The following is a 15,350-nucleotide window of genomic DNA, read 5'->3' as shown; positions in this document are numbered from 1 at the left end:
CGTCTGTACTTTAGGAGGGTGAAGATGCTCGTCTGTACTTTAGGAGGGTGAAGATGCTCGTCTGTACTTTAGGAGGGTGAAGATGCTCGTCTGTACTTTAGGAGGGTGAAGATGCTCGTCTACTTTAGGAGGGTGAAGATGCTCGTCTGTACTTTAGGAGGGTGAAGATGCTCGTCTGTACTTTAGGAGGGTGAAGATGCTCGTCTGTACTTTAGGAGGGTGAAGATGCTTGTCTGTACTTTAGGAGGGTGAAGATGCTTGTCTGTACTTTAGGAGGGTGAAGATGCGAAGTAACTTTAAAGGTCAGGAATATTTCAGTCACCTATATATCTTAAACATGAAAATAAAATATAGAGTCTGCGGTAACAGTATTGCTATAGTACTGTACTATAGTACAGTATCAGAATGTGTTCCACATGAGGAGCTCCTCGTGGTTATTGATTATCGGTTATTGGTGTTTCAGGACCAAGACTCCGGGTCCCGGCGCTCAGTCGGCGCTCAGAGCTCTGGCTCGGTCCGGCATGAAGATCGGACGCATCGGTGAGTACAAGTACTACTTTCCCCTGGTTGTACTTGTACATGATCAATACTGCTGCTCTAAAGAGATACGAGTACTATTGGCAAAGAGTACTTTAAAGTACTCACAAATACATGTTAGAGTACTTAAACTTAGTGTTCACTAGAAGTACAGTACTGCATCATGTACTTAATGTTTTTATTCAACTAAAGTGTTTCCTTTGTGGTGTCGTGCAGTACTACATGGAAGTACTCAACTTTGTACTTGGTTTTGATATGAAACAGAATACATTACCATGACATCTACTTTAAAACTTCAAATGACCATTGAACCTTTACTGACCTCTCTGCTCCTCTTCCTCTCTCTTCTTCCTTCTCCTCTTCCTCCCTCAGAGGATGTGACCCCCATCCCCTCAGACTCCACCAGGAGGAAGGGAGGTCGTCGTGGTCGTCGTCTGTAAACCTCTATCAAGATTTTCTGACAATAAAAAGATTACATTCTCATTTTGTCTCCTGAGTTACTGTCTGGATCAATACGATCAAAAACTATGACCATGTGATCAATACCATCAAAAACTATAACCATGTGATCAATACCATCAATAACCGCCCTTGCGTGGTCAAATCGGCCATTTCGCGTGCATCACCCCAAATTTCTGACTGTCAAAGCTAAGCGAGCCCACAAGGCTGTGATTGGTCCGCTAACCACGTCCTTTCTGAGTCTCTCATGTCCGGTTTCACAGCATCATACCTCTGTTTTTAAAAGCCACAGCAGAAACAGGAACAATGGATCCTGTTGAAGAACGTTTGGCTGAAGAGGTCCACAAATATGAGCATTTATAAAACCTGACGGAGTATCAGGACACAAAGATGGAGGTGAACTCCTGGAGGGAGATATCGTGAACGTCGGTGTGCAGGTCGACTCTAAACGCTCGTTGCGCCACCTGCTGGTCTGGAGTATGAAAAACACACAGGTACTATGAACCAACACGAGTCCGACTGCGTGGCCAATTGTAGTTGAAGTTGCAGAAGTATAATTCGCCCTATAGACTTAGCTAACGTTAGCTCCAGCTTGAACACAGCAGGGGAGAACGCGACGTTAGCCCGCTAGCTAACGAGCGAGCTAGTACTACAATGTATATACTACAATATATCAGCTGGAGCGTCTTCTGAGCAGTTGAGTCGTGTTTCCATCTAGAATTGTGAAGCTCTTTTACATTTGTCACTTTCACACGTTCATACATCCCGTGCATTTTACTTATCCTTATTTAATTCCTGCAGAATCGACTGCAAATATTCAATACTCCCAATTAAATATCCACGCAGAAAATAAAACAGACCAATCAGAAGGCAGCGTTTGACCACTTCAATTTATTTACAGAAATACTTTGAACATGATGCAGAAAAAGAAATACTTCTTTGAAGGATTCAAAACTCTCTCTCTCTCTCTCTCTCTCTCTCTCTCTCTCTCACACACACACACACACACACACACACACACACACACACACACACACACACACACACACACACACACACACACACACACACACACACACAGTTACACTGAGCATGCAGCAGTAGAGTCCAGGTTATACAGAACAGTACGATATTCATCATAGTAGAAAAAGCTAAGTGGAGCCGATTATTGATCATCGATTATTGATCCTGCAGAGCGTCGACATGGCGGACGGGGAACCGGCAGCTTCCTGTTTAATTTTTACACAGAAATGAAAAAGTAAATGTTGCTCGTGGACTTTAGTTGTCTGTTGTCTGTTTAACGACATAAAGCACTTTTACATTATTTTATTATTAGTGTTAGTATTAGTGGTATAGTACGTTATTACTCAGTTATAAACTAATACACGGTGTCCTGTGATTGGTCGTCAAATCTGCTCCTGTAAACAACTGTTTATGAAAATAATAAAAAATAATAATCTCCGTCTTATGTTTTCTGTTCCAAAAATGTAAATGTGTTTCAGTACATTGATTATAAAATAATATTTTAACAATGAAAAGGTTTTGTATTAGTCAGTATCTGGATTTGTTAGCAACATTAGCATGTTTAGTGTAACTAGCTTGCTTAGAACCCGTTAGCTTGCTTAGAACCCGTTAGCTGGTTGGGAACCCGTCAGCTTGTTGGAGCCCGTCAGCTTGTGGGAACCCGTTAGCTTGTGGGAACCCGTTAGCTTGTTTGAGCCCGTTAGCTTGTGGGAACCCGTTAGCTTGTGGGAACCCGTTAGCTTGTGGGAGCCCGTTATCTTGTGGGAACCCGTTAGCTTGTGGGAACCCGTTAGCTTGTGGGAACCCGTTAGCTTGTTGGAGCCCGTTAGCTTATGGGAACCCGTTAGCTTGTGGGAACCCGTTAGCTTGTGGGAACCCGTTAGCTTGTTGGAGCCCGTTAGCTTGTGGGAACCCGTTAGCTTGTGGGAACCCGTTAGCTTGTTGGAACCCGTTAGCTTGTGGGAACCCGTTAGCTTGTTGGAGCCCGTTAGCTTGTGGGAACCCGTTAGCTTGTGGGAACCCGTTAGCTTGTTGGAGCCCGTTAGCTTGTGGGAACCCGTTAGCTTGTGGGAACCCGTTAGCTTGTTGGAGCGGTTCCCCGTCCAGTGGGTGAGAAGCGTCTGCAGACTTAATGAAGGTGAAACACAGCACTGAACATCTGGAATCTGCTTTTAGATTAATTCTTCAGTTTCAAGCATAAACACCAAAAATACTTAAATAAACGACTCCTTAGATTATTTTCATCAAACATTTCCACGGGGAACTAAACTTTAAACGTTTCTTCAAAGGTCAAAGTGAAGTTGTGGCTTTCTAAAACTCTACGGCGCCGACTGGAGTCCAGTTCTGTTTTCTGAGCGGAGGCCGAGAGAAACATCTCGACCTTCACTTGAAGTGTCGAAGCAGAAACAGACCCATCACGTCCTAATCCATAACTTTATAATCCATAACGTCATAATCTATAATGTCATAATCCATAACATAATAATCTATAATTTTGTAATCCATAACTTTATAATCCATAAAGTCGAGGAGACGAGGAGTCACACGTCTAAGGAAAGAATTCAGCTACTACACAACGCGTTGCACTGCACGTCAGCTCCAACATGACAAAGCTTTCAAATACACAAACATGAGATATATTCATAATAAATATTATTACATGAGAGTTATAATCTGCTCGTACAAAGGTCTACATTCTCCTGGCGGTCAAAAGCAGCTTTAAAGCCTGAGACGAACACAGCGGGTCAAAAGTCGCAGAATATCAAAGACAGCGTCCTGTTAGCTCGCGGCTAGCAGATGCCATTGTTCCCAGTGAGGAACGCTAACAAAGCTAACGAGTCAGCCGGCTCACCAGAGAGCCGCGAAACTGAACGACAGCAGAGAACGAAGCGGAAAGAACACGAAGCGAAAAGTCAAGTCCTGCATGCAGAGAACCACATCGTGTGTACAGAGAGAACCAGCAGAACCCAGAGGAGGGAAGCAGAACCAGCAGAACCCAGAGGAGAGAAGCAGAACCAGCAGAACCCAGAGGAGGGAAGCAGAACCAGCAGAACCCAGAGGAGGGAAGCAGAACCAACAGAACCCAGAGGAGAGAAGCAGAACCAGCAGAACCCAGAGGAGGGAAGCAGAACCAACAGAACCCAGAGGAGAGAAGCAGAACCAGCAGAACCCAGAGGAGGGAAGCAGAACCAGCAGAACCCAGAGGAGAGAAGCAGAACCAGCAGAACCCAGAGGAGGGAAGCAGAGCCAGAATATCATATCTCCTGAACCAACAGAGGGACGAGGTTTCAGTGAGCATCCTGGAGTACGGAGGCTCAGAGGGACAAAAAGCACCACTGGAACGTAAAGACGATAAACCAGTAAAGTATTTGTTTCGTTGTTACCTCTTTGTTCATCTTTTAGCTTCTTGTTCTTGATAAAACTTCATTCTGCAACTTTATTGTCAGAATTGTCGTTGACACTTGATAAATAAAGTTTTTGTTTAACTCGCACCGTGATGAGTTTTACATGTTGAAGCCTCTGGGGTTCTGCCGGCGGTCACCAGGGGGCGCTGCTCTGACCACGGAGCTGTTCACTGTGTTCACAATCAAACTATTCCCTCCTCGGGTGTCCTTCCTTCCTTCCTTCCTTCCTTCCTTCCTTCCCTCCTCAGTGGGCGGGTCATGGAGGAAGCGGCTCAGAGAACAGGAACAGGAAGCTGTTGTTTCTGTTTGAGCCGCTGGAAGCAGAGCGATGATGTTAATAATAATAATAATAATAATAATAATAATAATAATAAGTGGTCCAGCACATTGTGAGGACTGACCCCTTCAGGCTCCTGTAGTTTGTGTTTCGTCTCCTCCGCTTTAGTTTTATGAATTATTGAGACGTTAGTTTAGAAATAGAATTAAAAGAAGTCAAAATATTAGTTTTTAGTTGCTTGAAAATAAATACAAATGAATATTTGATCAGCGAGATAACAGATCAAATATTAATTAGTATTTATTTTTATTTTTGACTTGTCCCAGTTGAGTTTACATGGTACATTAAAACATATTAAAATAACAATACTATATTCTACTCCATGAGTTCATCCTGTAATGTGATGAACGTGTTAAATATCTGAAGACTTTACATGAAGCTTTGAACCAGTTTGAGGGGAAGTTAAGAAGAAAATAAAGGATCCTGACAGAGGAGACCTTAATACAATCTGTGCATCTGATTGGCTAATCACAAAGGGGGCGTGGCTGAAGACCAAAGGAGCTGAGAAGAGAGAGCTGATTGGTTGATTGTACAGTTCGCTGCTCTCTGGCTCCGCCCCTCCTCTCCTCTCAAACTCCCTGCTGTCGCGCGCCTGGACTTCTGTCAATCAATCAGTTGTCAATGCGACGGTGAAAAGACCCGCCCACTCTGGAAGTTAGCTGGATGAAGAAGAAGAAGAAGAGGAAGAGGAAGAAGAAGAAGAAGAAGAAGAAGAAGAAACGTCAACAAGCAGAATATGTCATCAGGCACATAATATACTTCCAGATATTATGGGATGTTCAAGGTTCCCTGAATAAGAGCGTTAGGGATCAGGGTTTGCCCGTATAGACCGGTCTAAACCGGTCTCTACTGGTGTCTACCGGTCTAGGCCGGGCCTTACTTGCTGAGCGTGGATGGGGACCCTGAGCGGTGGAAGTGGACGATCTGCCACTTCCCGTCCCGGCGGTGCCAGACCCGGGTCTCCTCTGATTGGGCGGTGCGCGGCGTGCCGCTGGAGTCGATGTACTGCGTGACTCTGATGTAGGCGATGCAGGCGGCCTCGTCGCCCACCAGGTGGATGTGCGGGTTCAGGATGGTGGTGTGCACCGGCTTGCTGTTCTTCGACCACACTGAGGACACATGGAGGCATGAGGACCACGTGGACTCAATCATCACCTGACATGCTTCATCATGCAGGAAGTTGGGTTCAGCTCACAGTTTTCAAAATAAAAGCGATGGAAGTCAAGACCCTCCACCAGATTCCCCAACGCCTCGGGCTCGAACGCCGTCACCGCCGGGTCGCACATCTTACTGAGAGAGAGACAGGTTTACTGAGAGAGAGACAGGTTTACTGAAAGAGAGAGAGAGAGAGAGAGCGAGAGAGGTTTACTGAGAGAGAGAGAGAGAGAGAGAGAGAGAGAGAGAGAGAGAGAGAGAGAGAGAGAGAGAGAGAGAGAGAGGTTTACTGAGAGAGAGAGAGAGAGAGAGAGAGAGAGAGAGAGAGAGGTTTACTGAGAGAGAGAGAGAGAGAGAGAGAGAGAGAGAGAGAGAGCGAGAGAGAGAGAGGTTCACTGAGAGAGAGATAATTTCACAATAAGAGTCACATCATGTTTATGGCCAGAATCCTTCACAATAAGAGTCTTTTCTTACGTGTAGCTCTCAAAGTCTCCGTTGCTGATCGCCTCAATGAGCTGCTCTGTCACCTTGATGATGTCCTGCTTCCTCACTGAGAGAGAGAGAGAGAGAGAGAGAGAGAGAGAGAGAGAGAGAGAGAGAGAGAGAGAGAGAGAGAGAGGTTAGTGGAGTCCACAGTCAGTTATCTGAGAACAATGTGTGTGTGTGTGTATGTGTGTGTGTATGTGTGTGTGTGTGTGTGTGTGTGTGTACCTCTGGTGTCTTCATCCTCTATGGTGGTGTTTGTGCTCTCAGATGATTCCTAAAACAACAACAACAGGCTGGTGAGCTCATTCTGAAAGCTGCTTTCACGTCGGCCCTTGATTGGCTGTCAAAGCTCAAAGAGGCGGGTCTTATCTCCTGCGAGCCAATCAGAGACACTGAAGCAGAACGAACGTGTTTCTAAAAGCTGAAACGTTATCGTGAAGCTGAAACAGGATTCAATATCCTCAGAACAGGTGAGACCAGAACAACAACAACACAACAACAACCACAACAACAGCTAAAACAATGACCACAACCAACAAAACAACAACAACCAACACAACAACCAAAAACACAACAAACAGAACTAACAAAACAACCAGAACAACAACCAACAAAACTACGACCGACAAAACAACAACAACCGACACAACAACCAACACAACAACAACAAACACAACCAACACAACAACTACCAGCGGTACCTTGACGCCGTCGGCCTTCTTGTTGCCGCTCTTTCCTCCTGAACGAGGGATTAGGACGAAGAGAAAGAGAAGCACCAGAGTCAGAAAGAAAGGAACAAAGGCGGAGAAGAGGAGCGACGGCATCGCTGCCTACGTGCCCTGTGGCAAACTGACAGGAAGTACTTCAAAATAAAAGGAAATAAAACAAAAATCAGAATTAAAGAACTGATTGCTGCCTTTGAGTCTCTCTCTCTCTCTCTCTCTCTCTCTCTCTCTCTCTCTCTCTCTCTCTCTCTCTCTCTCTCTCTCTCCCTCTCTCCCTCTCTCCCTCTCTCCCTCTCTCTCTCTCTCTCTCTCTCTCTCTCTCTCCCTCTCCCCCTCTCCCTCTCTCTAGCTCTCTCTGATATTTATAGCTCTCTGGTATCCTAAATGTGTTTAAAACTTTATGACAGCTGCTGCTATCTCTCTAACTCACACAGACCCACACACACACACACACACACACAGACTCACACACACAAACAGCGTTAACCTGGTAATTATGAGGAAGCCGACAGCTGATTGTATCTCAGTAGCATAGTCGACCCAACAGGTCAAAGGTCAAACCCAAAGCGAGCAGATAATCTTACCCGAGAAATTCCTGGTGGCCAACATGGTGGTGAGGATGGCTCCCTGAAGGAGACGAGGAGCGCAGGAAGGAAGGAGAGGAGAAAGAAGAAGGAAGGAAGATATTGAGGGACGACATGTGACCTCTGACATGATACATGTGACCTCTGACATGATACATGTGACCTCTGACATGATACATGTGACCTCTGACATGAGACATGTGACCTCTGACATGAGACATGTGACCTCTGACATGAGACATGTGACCTCTGACATGATACATGTGACCTCTAACATGAGACCTCTGACATGAGACATGTGACCTCTGACATGAGACATGTGACCTCTGACATGATACATGTGACCTCTGACATGATACATGTGACCTCTGACATGAGACATGTGACCTCTGACATGAGACATGTGACCTCTGACATGAGACATGTGACCTCTGACATGATACATGTGACCTCTGACATGAGACATGTGACCTCTGACATGATACATGTGACCTCTGACATGATACATGTGACCTCTGACATGAGACATGTGACCTCTAACCCTACCTTGAGTTTCCTCCTTGCATTGAACTTCTTCAGACACTCCACCGTCTCCTGTCTGTGCATACATGACGCCACCGTGGAGCGATGCTGAGAAGAAGGAAGCATCGTCACCATGCTTTACATGTACACTATACACACATACTCAGGTACATATACACACATTCTGTGTATAAATACACAGAGAGCCTCACAGAGATCCAGGGGTGTTTGAGCGCCTCGGCTGCTGTGATCCTTTTGGACGGGTTGATGGTCAGCATCTTGTTGATGAGATCTTTGGCTTCAGGAGTCACTGTGTCCCATTCAGGGGAGGGGAACTGTAGGGGCGAGGAAGAGGAGGAGGAAGAGGAGAAGGAAGGGGAGGAAGAGGATAAATAACATGTAATCAATCTTTTTAATTATTCAAACTTTTAAATAAATGTCATTGAAAGACAAATATCTGAATTTGAGGAGGAGAGGAAGAGGAGGAGGAAGAGGAGGATGTCACGTGACCTACATCATAGGCTCCAGCTTTGATCTGCTGGTAGAGACGATGTTGATCTTCATCCCAGAATGGAGGATAACCGACCAATAAGATGTAGAGAATCACACCTGAGGGAGCGCAAGAGACACACCTGAGACACATGCACCTGAGAGAGGAAAGGAAACAAGGAAACCAGGAAACAGAAGAAGAGTAGAAGCAGAATAGAATCTGACCACAGGCCCAAAGGTCCACGGCTTTGCCATAAGGGTCCTTCCTCAAAACCTCTGGGGACAGATAACCAGGGGTCCCCGCAAAGCCTGTAAACACACACACACACACACACACACACACACACACACACACACACACACACACACACACACACACACACACAGCTATTTGTTACACTAACAAACAAAATACACACAGTTACAGAAAATTACTGGTTCAGGTCTATAGTTGGAGCTGGTTCAGGTCTATAGTTGGAGCTGGTTCAGGTCTATAGTTGGAGCTGGTTCAGGTCTATAGTTAGAGCTGGTTCAGGTCTATAGTTAGAGCTGGTTCAGGTCTATAGTTAGAGCTGGTTCAGGTCTATAGTTAGGACTGGTTCAGGTCTATAGTTAGAGCTGGTTCAGGTCTATAGTTAGTTTCTTTGGGGTCTTACCAAACCAGGCCTGCTGGTCTCCCTCCACCTCGATGGCCAGGCCGAAGTCAGCCAGTTTCACCGCTGCTCCTTTCGACTTCGAGGCCAATAGCAGGTTCTCTGGCTGGAGACACAGGTGAGATGCTAACATGCTAACTCTGCCCATTGGTGTACATGAGAGATGCAACATGGGAGATGGCATCCATGATTCATGGAACCGTTGTTACCTTCATAACTTTCTTTTTACACAAGACATGCTAACATGCTAACTTCAGCCAGACTGGTTACCTTCAGGTCTCGGTGGACAACGCCCATCTGGTGACAATGTAGCACCGCCTCCAAAATCTGCTGGATGCAGTGACTGCTCACAGAGACAAAGGTCACAGGTCAGAGGTCAGAGGTCATGTGTGGCACATTTACAGATGTGTGTTTCTTACCTGGCGTCCGCTTCACTGTAATATTCTCTGGCTACAATATCTTCAAACAGCTCTCCACCCGTCACCCTGGAGACGAAGAGCAGGACACAAGGTCATGGAACAGGAAGTGACATCACACACTTGCCATTTAGAGCAGGACACGGTCATGGAACAGGAAGTGACATCACAGACTTGGCAGCAGCACTCACAGGTCAAAGATGAGGTAATGGTGGAGCTCTTCTGAGATGCTGTCATGGAGCCGCACTGCAAGAAGCAAAGAATCCCATGAGTCAATCAGAAACGAGCTGTCAGAAGCTACAAGCTAAGCTAGGAGTCAGTCTCTTCATGCTAAGCTAGGTTAGCACGGTATGACCCTGTCACACAGCAAACACATCATTCCTGAAGTATTCATGAAGGGCTTAACGGCATCACAGCAGACAGAAGGTAGTACTGCTACTGTACAAGTCGTACAAGTACGAGGACTATTTGTTTTAGTTGTATAGTTCTACTACTGTACAACTAGTACTGCCGTATTAACACGGCAGTACAACATCTGAATACTTGATGATCGTAGTCGTCTTTATGTGGAAACTTTATTGTGTAACATTAAATCCCACTGCGCTAATGTGTAGGAGTTCTTACACAGGTGTGTGTGTGTGTGTGTGTGTGTGTGTGTGTGTGTGTGTGTGTATGTAAGAGAGTGTTGCTGAGAGTGTTGCTAGGCAACAGTGTCCTTAGGTGAATGCATCAAAACCCTCTCTCCTCCCACACATGCACACGCGCACACACGCACGCACGCACACACACACACACACACACACACACACACACACACACACACACACACACACACACACAGAGTTGCGTAACACTCCTCAGTGTCTGTGGAGCATCGTCTGCCCACACAAAGCTCTGATTGGACGAAAGGTTCAGCTGCAGCCTCCTGATTGGCCGGCTGAGGTCGAATGGGACCGGTTCAGTTTGAGGCTTTTATCGTGAAGGACCGACAGGAAGCTGCCATCATCATCACGAAGTAGTAAGAGTAGTAGTATTAGTAGTACTAAGAGTATTAGTAGTAGTATGAGTTGCACTAAAAGTAGCAGTAGTAGTATGAGTAGTACTAAAAGTAGCAGTATTAGTAGTAGTAGTAGCAGTAGTAGTAGTAGCAGTAGTAGTAGTAGTAGTAGTAGTAGTAGTAGTAGTAGTAGTAGTAGTAGTAGTAGTAGTAGTATTGGTAGTAATACTACTCACCGATGTTCGGGTGCTTCAGTAAACGACAGATTCGAGCTTCGCGGTCCAGCTTCTGATGATCTGACAGAACAACACATAGTGATGCTAATGTTAGCAAGTATGCTAACCTCCACTTTCTGCCAGAGAAACTGCTGCTTTATCATTTAACCTGAGACCAGCTCCCTTTTAGTATTGACAGTTTTGCTACATGTAGCAATACATGTATTGCTACATGTATCCATACATGTATCAATACATGTATTGCTACATGTAGCAATACATGTATTGCTACATGTATCCATACATGTATCAATACATGTATTGATACATGTATCAATACATGTATGGATACATGTATTGCTACATGTATGGATACATGTATCAATACATGTATGGATACATGTATTGCTACATGTATCCATACATGTATCCATACATGTATGGATACATGTATTGATAACCTGCATGTCCTCACCTCTGGCCGAGAGCTTCTTGGTGTTGATGATCTTGGCGGCGTACTCTTGGCCTGACAGCACCTTCACGCAGCGCCGCACCACCGAAAACGCTCCCCTGGAAACGCAGCAGGAACCAATCACTTTTTACAATGAGAAATAAAACAATGTCACATTGTTCCAAATCCTTTGTCTACATTCTAAGAATGTATATTTATTATTATTGTTATTATTATTATTATTATTATTATTATTATTATTATTATTATTATTATTATTATTGTCATTATATTATTATTTTTATAATAGTTATTGTATTTATTTCTGTGACAACATTCCGTGTATTTTATTTTATAAATAGAGATACATTAAATATGAATATATTTCCCATTGCTTTTACTGCAACTCTTACTGTTGTATTAATACTTATTTAACTCGCCCACATTTTTCTATTACTCCCAGTACTGCTACTATATATAGTATGTATAACACGTGAATATCAATGCTAACACTGCTAATGTGAAAATAAATGCTAACACTGCTAATGTGAAAATAAATGCTAACACTGCTAATGTGAAAATAAATGCTAAGACTTTACTACTACTACTACTACTACTACTACTACTACTACTACTAACACAACTATTGATAATACTACTGCTAACATTACCATTATAATAATACTGCTTACACTACTGTTGGTAATATTACAGCTAATATTAGTATTGGTAATACTACTACTACTACTACTACTACTACTACTACTACTATCTATCTATCTATATATACTACTACTACTACTGCTACTACCTATCTATCTATTTATACTACTACTACTACTACTACTACTACTACTACTACTACTACTACTATCTATCTATCTATCTATCTATTTATACTACTACTACTACTACTACTACTATCTATCTATCTATCTATCTATTTATACTACTACTACTACTACTACTGCTACTACCTATCTATCTATTTATACTACTACCACTTTAACAAACAGTACTGATACTTCCTCAAGTACAGCGTGAGACCTCAACGTGTCAGGTGACAGGGCGAGTCTATCCTGGTGCATTGTGGGGAATATAGACCCCGGTGTCCTAAACTTCAGGATTAAATTCCTCACAAGTACTTTACTACTCTTTCATGAGGAAAAGACGGATCATAAGAACAAAGAGATGATTATGATCAATACGCTGAGAACGGATTCATTTCCTTCAGATGAACACAAAGATTTCTGCTGAAAGATGTTCTGTTATCCTGCCGCCCACCAGCGTTATGTAAGAGACCTGTGTGTGTGTGTGTGTGTGTGTGTGTGTGTGTGTGTGTGTGTGTGTGTGTGTGTGTGTGTGTGTGTGTGTGTGGGTGGTTGGGTGTGTGTGTGTGTGGGTTGGGGTCAAACAGGTGATCCATCCGTTTATCACAATTCATAAGAAACTGATCAGCAACACAATCAATAAAACATAAATGATCTAAATCACAGGAAATAAAAAGATTTCAGTGAATAAAGAGAAACATTCCTCGTATTATATATATATATATATATATATATATATATATATATATATATATATATATATATATATATATATATAGAGAGAGAGAGAGAGAGAGAGAGAGAGAGAGAGAGATATACACATACATATATAATTAGTATAATGTCAGTATAATTAAATATTTTAAAATATTTACCTGAATAAAGAAACAAATAGTAAATACAAATAAAATAAAAACACATTACAATTATGTTAGTAATGTTAATAAGAATACAAAATAATTAAATATTATTCATAATCCAAACTAAAACATCAAACGGAAATAATGGATATTTAAATAATTAAAAATGTATAATAAATATGTGGAAAAAATATAAAACTGTTCATTATAATGTTTCCAAATAATTATAATTATAAAAATCTAAATAAATCTAAATTTAATGGACATGAAACAAACATTAAAATATTATTAACATGATATAAAGTAAGAAATGATATGAACAGATTAAAAATCCCATAAATGAAATGAATATTGGTGGAACCTGATGCTCTGGAGGAGGAAGATGAGGAGGAGGAAGATGAGGAAGAGGATCTTCATACTCACTTTCCCAGCTCTTCGTACATCTGGAACTCTTCGGTGAAACGGGTGCAGATGACCGTTGCCATGGTGACCTGGAGGGGTCAGGGTGCTCCCTGTCCTTCTTCCTCCTGAGGATGATGAAGATGATGATGGTGAAGAAGGTGATGATGATGAAGGCCAATAGTTAAACCGCTCTGTGTGTGTGAAGGTCGGAGAGAAGAAGACAGAAAAGAGAACAGAGGAAGAGTAGGAAGAGGAGGATGAGGAGGGAGAGGAGGAAGAGGAGGGAGAGGAGGAAGATGAGGGATGAAGGAGCAGTGAGGAGAAGCTGCGTCTCCGTCTCTGCTCCTGATGTCTGTGGGAGAGAGAGACTCCACCTGCACGCCCACTCTGCTGCCAGCCAATCACAGGCCTGGACACACACACACACACACACACACACACACACACACACACACACACACACACACACACGCACACAGAGTTGCCATGGTAACTGCATCCTCGCTCTTTGCGTGCTGGAAAGTAAGAAAACACTGAGGAACTAAAATACTACCACTACTGTAGTACTGTATACATCACTACTGTAGTACTGTATACATCACTACTGTAGTACTGTGTACATCACTACTGTAGTACTGTATACATCACTACTGTAGTACTGTGTACATCACTACTGTAGTACTGTGTGTACCACTACTGTAGTACTGTGTACATCACTACTGTAGTACTGTGTGTACCACTACTGTAGTACTGTATACATCACCACTGTAGTACTGTGTACATCACTACTGTAGTACTGTGTACATCACTACTGTAGTACTGTGTACATCACTACTGTAGTACTGTGTGTACCACTACTGTAGTACTGTATACATCACTACTGTAGTACTGTGTGTACCACTACTGTAGTACTGTGTACATCACCACTGTAGTACTGTGTACATCACTACTGTAGTACTGTGTACATCACCACTGTAGTACTGTGTGTACCACTACTGTAGTACTGTGTACCACTACTGTAGTACTGTGTACATCACTACTGTAGTACTGTGTACATCACTACTGTAGTACTGTGTACCACTACTGTAGTACTGTGTACATCACCACTGTAGTACTGTGTGTACCACTACTGTAGTACTGTGTACCACTACTGTAGTACTGTGTACATCACTACTGTAGTACTGTGTACATCACCACTGTAGTACTGTGTACATCACTACTGTAGTACTGTGTACATCACCACTGTAGTACTGTGTGTACCACTACTGTAGTACTGTGTACCACTACTGTAGTACTGTGTACATCACTACTGTAGTACTGTGTACATCACCACTGTAGTACTGTGTACATCACTACTGTAGTACTGTGTACATCACCACTGTAGTACTGTGTGTACCACTACTGTAGTACTGTGTACCACTACTGTAGTACTGTGTACATCACTACTGTAGTACTGTGTACCACTACTGTAGTACTGTATACATCACTACTGTAGTACTGTGTACCACTACTGTAGTACTGTATACATCACTACTGTAGTACTGTATACATCACTACTGTAGTACTGTGTACATCACCACTGTAGTACTGTATACATCACTACTGTAGTACTGTGTGTACCACTACTGTAGTACTGTATACATCACTACTGTAGTACTGTGTGTACCACTACTGTAGTACTGTGTACATCACCACTGTAGTACTGTATACATCACTACTGTAGTACTGTGTGTACCACTACTGTAGTACTGTATACATCACTACTGTAGTACTGTGTACATCACCACTGTAGTACTGTGTACAT

At 43.1% G+C, this 15,350-nt stretch overlaps 2 protein-coding genes across 3 annotated transcripts in view; one reads left to right on the top strand and one right to left on the bottom strand.

The window, feature by feature from the left end:
• The window catches only part of rps14 (ribosomal protein S14), a 3,216-nt gene extending 2,196 nt beyond the window's left edge, over positions 1-1,020 (top strand). For both annotated transcript variants that reach the window (XM_068580424.1, XM_068580425.1), the window contains exons 4-5: positions 464-540; positions 910-1,020. In XM_068580424.1, the coding sequence (XP_068436525.1) occupies positions 464-540; positions 910-977 (145 nt within the window). In that variant the 3' untranslated portion in view covers positions 978-1,020. The remainder of the gene's footprint in view (positions 1-463; positions 541-909) is intronic.
• Positions 1,021-1,868: 848 nt separating this feature from the next.
• camk2a (calcium/calmodulin-dependent protein kinase II alpha) lies at positions 1,869-13,893 on the bottom strand. Its single transcript, XM_068579684.1, has 18 exons — positions 13,568-13,893; positions 11,479-11,573; positions 11,025-11,084; positions 9,983-10,037; positions 9,795-9,860; positions 9,646-9,718; positions 9,379-9,481; positions 8,948-9,031; positions 8,748-8,842; positions 8,446-8,568; positions 8,258-8,341; positions 7,712-7,754; positions 7,104-7,141; positions 6,628-6,676; positions 6,391-6,466; positions 5,957-6,051; positions 5,642-5,870; positions 1,869-5,420 (listed from the first exon to the last, which is right to left on the bottom strand). The coding sequence occupies exons 1-18, from the start codon at positions 13,627-13,629 to the stop codon at positions 5,417-5,419; spliced, it is 1,434 nt and encodes a 477-aa protein (XP_068435785.1). The 5' UTR covers positions 13,630-13,893; the 3' UTR covers positions 1,869-5,416.
• Positions 13,894-15,350: the final 1,457 nt, after the last annotated feature.

The sequence above is a fragment of the Clinocottus analis genome, unplaced genomic scaffold (assembly GCF_023055335.1).
Source record: "Clinocottus analis isolate CAN_PGR_092001 unplaced genomic scaffold, fCliAna1.0.p SCAF_17, whole genome shotgun sequence".
Classification (NCBI taxonomy): domain Eukaryota; kingdom Metazoa; phylum Chordata; class Actinopteri; order Perciformes; family Cottidae; genus Clinocottus; species Clinocottus analis.
Note: the sequence above shows the minus strand (reverse complement) of the source record. Positions and strands in the feature narration are given on the sequence as shown.

What these genes read in the sequence shown, in the direction of transcription:
- camk2a (XM_068579684.1), bottom strand. Translation starts at nt 13,629, where the DNA reads ATGGCAACGGTCATCTGCACCCGTTTCACCGAAGAGTTCCAGATGTAC. An exon ending in TACAGTGAAGCGGACGCCAG is followed by an intron (nt 9,719 to 9,794) that starts GTAAGAAACACA and finishes CTCTGTGAGCAG; the next exon opens with TCACTGCATCCAGCAGATTT. An exon ending in TTGTCCACCGAGACCTGAAG is followed by an intron (nt 9,482 to 9,645) that starts GTAACCAGTCTG and finishes CTGTGTCTCCAG; the next exon opens with CCAGAGAACCTGCTATTGGC.